At 48.4% G+C, this 4,967-nt stretch overlaps 1 protein-coding gene across 1 annotated transcript; it reads left to right on the top strand.

The window, feature by feature from the left end:
• Window positions 1-1,412: 1,412 nt before the first annotated feature.
• ENH_00035240 (lipase domain-containing protein, putative) lies at window positions 1,413-4,967 on the top strand (the record flags this gene model as incomplete). The annotated part of the gene is made up of 6 exons (XM_013580392.1): window positions 1,413-2,322; window positions 2,496-2,903; window positions 3,074-3,480; window positions 3,707-4,015; window positions 4,152-4,298; window positions 4,572-4,967. 6 exons carry the CDS (start codon window positions 1,413-1,415, stop codon window positions 4,965-4,967), a joined length of 2,577 nt encoding a protein of 858 aa, XP_013435846.1.

Raw genomic sequence — 4,967 nt, 5'->3', positions numbered from 1 at the left:
TACAAACATATTTTACTGGTGTGTTGCAGAAACTCCGCTGTGGACGCACCATGGCTTCTACCCAGCAGTGGCCGCGTCATGTGCCTGAAATCCACCTTGTGCTGCATTGCGCCATTTGCAGCCAGAAGTGTTATAGAAAGAACAGTTGCACAGGAAGTATAACATGTGAAGCATTCGCTGCATGCGATGGCTGTGCACTGACCACGCGTAGGCGCCCTTAAAGGTTCCTGAACAGTGGTTTATTTAGGCCATTGAAGGCAACCAATTATTCGTGCATATAACGCGAAGTTTTAGCGCACATTCGAATTCGATCTGGAGGAATTTTGTTCTCCAGAGGAGGGAATCATTGATATTGCAGGCGCCTTGAGGTTCCTGAAATGAAACCCATGTGCGTGAGATCCAAGCAGCAGCGCCCACACGGGCGACTTCCTTGTGCAATTGCCTCGCCGCACCTTTAGCCGATGAAATGGCTGTTGCAGCTGGACACCACGTGCTGCTAATTTTCATTAAGGTGCTTCATTTCAAACGGTGGGCCAAGAGGTGCTGTCGCAGAAGGGCTTAAAGGAATCCCCTTTCATATTCTCCCGCCGATATCGACTTCGCCCCACATTGATACAGCTTGAAGCAAGCTTCGAAAAAACTTAAAACTGTATAGTCGCCTGAAGGAGGGAAGAACAATCCTCGTTCACAGTGCATCACATCGCAAAGGCGGTTTCGCAGCAACCTGCTCACTCTGGCAGCGAGCTCCCGTCTGTAGGCATCATTGGGTAAAGTGGACAATCTGACATAGAGTGGAATAGCACAGCGTTTATAGAAGCTCTTTCGGAAAGATTCAAATGGCTTGCATTGTTAAAGCCGTTCCTCGGTGTGCTGTAGGAGAGTGACGCTCAAGCAGCAGCCCAACACTGAGACGAAGAGCGAGACGAAGACAGCCATACGGTTGGTTTTACCAAGACAGACGCCGCAACATTCATTGTTAAACCATACATTTGCACGCCTCTCAGCGGAAGTGTAGGCGTCTGCTGGGCCACTGGATGGAAGAAACCACAGGTGAACTGAATTTTTGCACTTTATTCTTGCCCGACGGACAACTTCATGCCCAACTTTCTACGTATGAGCCCCCAGAGCATCGGGTTCAAGTGACCCGTGCAGCTCTGGCAAATTCTTCCGGCGGTGTCTCTTGCTGAGTGTTGCATGCCTATTTATGAAAAGCATTTGAAAGAGAAAGGATAAAGGGTTGAGGAATTCTTCCGGCGGTGTCTCTTGCTGAGTGTTGCATGCCTATTTATGAAAAGCATTTGAAAGAGAAAGGATAAAGGGTTGAGGGGCATTTCATGGGGAGAAAACGGCATTTGTCTCGGTCAGCTTGAAGTCATGTCCAATCATTGTGCTTATACTCACACGCAGTCAAAATGATTACACGCTGGACGCTCGCTGTCACGTGGCTCTCATTTTGGGCCACTTCTCCAGTTTCTTCTTTGCTTGAGAAAATACCTGACCAAACAGGAGAGATCACTGGGCATCAGAACTCGACCGAAACAACAGCGGCAGAACTGTCGAACGAATTTGCAGGAGAGGAAGATGTCGCCTCAATAATGGCAGATTACGGCAATTCGACCGTACCCAGCGTGCTTATCAGTAGAGAACGCGATGACTGTCATCATGCGAGCGGAGCCAGCGCAGAAGTTTCAGCTGGTGGTGTAGGGACGTTCTTGCACGCTCCTGAAGAAACAAGTACGACTCCTGTAGTTATAGTTGATGAAACCGGTCGATCATTCGGCCCTTGCCCAAAATCCGTCCTCCAGAAAAAGCCGTATTACGGTAGCAAAGCAGCTGTTGCGGACATGCATGAGGGGCAGCCCATCTCTCTGGGAAGCGTCAAACAAACAGTGGACCTGACACGACTAGGCCTTGATCGACAGTTTAATGAAAAGGCATATGAGTCACTGAAAGTCTGTAACAACCTTTTCTTTTCGGGAGGCGAAGGCATGCGCAATTTTTCCGATCCTGCTTGCGTTGTCGCCCACCTGGATGAAGCATCACTAAGCATTAGGACCCTCGACAAAGCAAGTCTCCGAAAGCTCCACCCCAGGCTAAAAGCCGCACTTGTTCTTGCATCAAACCTCACTTTGAGGAGACAAAAAAAAGAATGGATCCGTAAGCTTACTTCCTCAAATACCTTGCATTTGGCTTGGCACGTCGTCGAAACTTTCTCAGAAATGAACGTGAGCATGCTGGAGTCTAATGTTGGAGAGGCTCTAAATAGCATTGTCATGAAGGATCTACGTCTTCTTCAGCCCTTGAAGGATCTTATTCAATTCGGTTTGTTCCCCACTTTACACATATCCTACAACCAATCTTAGGCATGATCCCTAAATCAGCTGAGCAGTGGCTGCGTTTTCTGTAGGTGAAGAATGCTGAATAGCCAACTTCAACATCCAGACAAGCGTGAGCGAGCAGTACTGTTTTACAATGTCCTTCTGATGACACTGCAGCTACTACGTGCACTACGTATGAAGAATATCCCGAAAAATCTTGGCAGGACACGGTGCGTTTCCCCAGCCCCGACAGCCCACAGTACAAGACGTATCCTATATACGATTACTTGCGAGCAGTGGGAGCTGATGTGTCATTTCCTCGAAGCATCCCAGCAGACTGGCAGCCTCGGGTGTACGATGGAAATCGAAGGACTCGTCGTGCCATCGGTGAACGCGATAGTTCCAATTTTTCAGGAGACTGGAAGAAGCGAGTGTACAATTCTTGGCACAATCTTTGGGTTCTCCATCTGGTAGTACATGACGCTGGGTCAATGTGGCAATGGAGCCAACATCTCAACGCAAGTACTTTCTTCTTCAAACCGTGGAAAGTCACTCGTGTGGCTGCCCTGAAGGTTGCGGAAGCAGGTGACTCACACGGAGTCAAAACCTCCAAAGAGCGTGTATCAGATCTTTGCATGATTGCGAAAGGCATAACCTGCAAAATAGCTCCACAGACAAGCACGTGCCTGCTGTCATTGGCTAAAATCTTGTTAAGATGTGCATTAATCACTGTCCATTAATCACTGTGCCTGCAGGACCCCTGAGGTACGACGACCTCTCAGCAAGGTTCCGTGTAGATCCAAGCATTCAGGAGGAGAACAATAAATATGCATCATGTCCACAGCACCTGGTTGACACGGGCTTCTTTGACAAGGTTAAAGCGCCAAGAGGGCGGCTGACAGCACAGTGGGGTCGGATGGACCTGTGGAAATCCATCGGGTTACTAGGCTGGAACTGCCCAGTGAGCGAAGTCGATGTACCTTGCCCCCCCCAAATCTACCCAGATAAGTGCGGGGTTGATGCAACATATATCAGGCCTGTAGAAGCGCCATGGCTTTTTCGACTGGAAAGGGAATCAACATGGGTTACATGGGAAACGGATGAGACACAGAACGACTATGTGGACAGAATATGGGCTGCTAGAGGCACCACTTTCCCTAAGGTGTGTTGGTCCACTTCCGGCCTTACTACGTGAGCGACTGTTCAAAATGTTTGATAAACTGTTCAAAGTGTTTGATAAAATACCCTAGTAACAGCGGAAAGAACTAACTCTGCTCCTAGGATCCGCAGTAGACACTGCTTTTACTTGATGCTTTTAGAAATATAAACCCTAGCGTTTGCAGTGAACCCTTGTGGCAAGCAATGCTTCTGCGAACTCGATGGTGCAGCTTTGGCTTCTGAATACCATGTGGGATACTACTTCGGATCCAGAGTTGTCGCCTTCTGGGGAAGGAAAAATTCATTCTGGTTTTTTGTTTGCGTTTCGACGCATTTTAAAGGAAATGCTTGATGATGATGTTCTTGAAGTGGCAGAAAAAATTCATGCGACGGGGAAGCGGCAGGTGGTGCTTTTTACTGGCCATTCTCTTGGGGGAGCGGTGTCGCAAATTGGTGCTTGGTACTACGCCGTGAAGTCTCGCAGCCTAATTCGTCAGGGCCTTCTACAGATCAGATGTGTCACATTCGGTGCACCTGCAGTAAGAACAAGAAGAATGAAATTAGGCTTGTTAGTTAGCCTTGCAAAACAGAGCAGCGCGGCACCTAAATAAACGAGCAAAAACTCCGTTTTTTCTGGGCCGTGGTTGTCCTGTTTGGCTTTTGTGTCGCGAGCAGTGGGGAAATGAAGTTGCCTATAACGAATTTATGTCTACGGGAGTTATCATACACGACATCGCAACGAGCATGGATCCCGTTACCACATTAAATGGCGAACCAGAACTCGGCCACGGACTTCAATGGAAAAAACCGTTTCATCACAGAGTAAGCTGGAGAGTTCTGCATCTAGCTACGTGTTTTTTCTAGCAGGAATTCGTTATTCCTACATTGAGAAGCTACGCTAGCAAACCTGAGCACACAAACATAAAGGTGCTTACGTTGCTTGTGAGGTTGCTGAAAGCCCTAATTGTAGCTCTCGAAAGCAGTTGCATGCCTTTTAGGCCCTTCCCTTGATTGTGGAGTTAGATTGAAACTGTGCCGGTCTAGCTGGGATTTAAGTTGCTTCTGCACATCTATATTTTTTGACCCTCCTACCAGATCATGTTGGACGACCTAAAACAAGTTGTTGTTGCGTCGACGAATCCCCTAGAGCCTGACTTTGATGGCCGGCTATGGACACGCACGGACCTGCATGCTGGGAGTTTCCTTAAACGCACATTTGGCGCGTTCGCTAGCATGAAGAACGTAGACTCGGTCTTCCTGAATCCAGTGCTCACTCACTTTCTGTCGTATACCGCAGTCCTCACAATCATGGCAGACTTGGTACCCGAGGCCGACTTTGGTTCGGGACTTGCTGCCCCTCTAATAAACGATCCGCCCATCAGTTACTCAGCTCACTCGTTGTGCTCTGCATTAATAGCAGCTCAAGGGAAGATGAGGTGGGTGATGACTCAACTAGCACTTGAAGCTAGCAGAGAGCCCAGGGTCATCTAG

The sequence above is a fragment of the Eimeria necatrix genome, genomic scaffold, assembly GCF_000499385.1.
Source record: "Eimeria necatrix Houghton genomic scaffold, Enh_scaff256, whole genome shotgun sequence".
NCBI lineage: Eukaryota > Apicomplexa > Conoidasida > Eucoccidiorida > Eimeriidae > Eimeria > Eimeria necatrix.
This window is presented reverse-complemented; position numbering and strand designations above follow the sequence as displayed.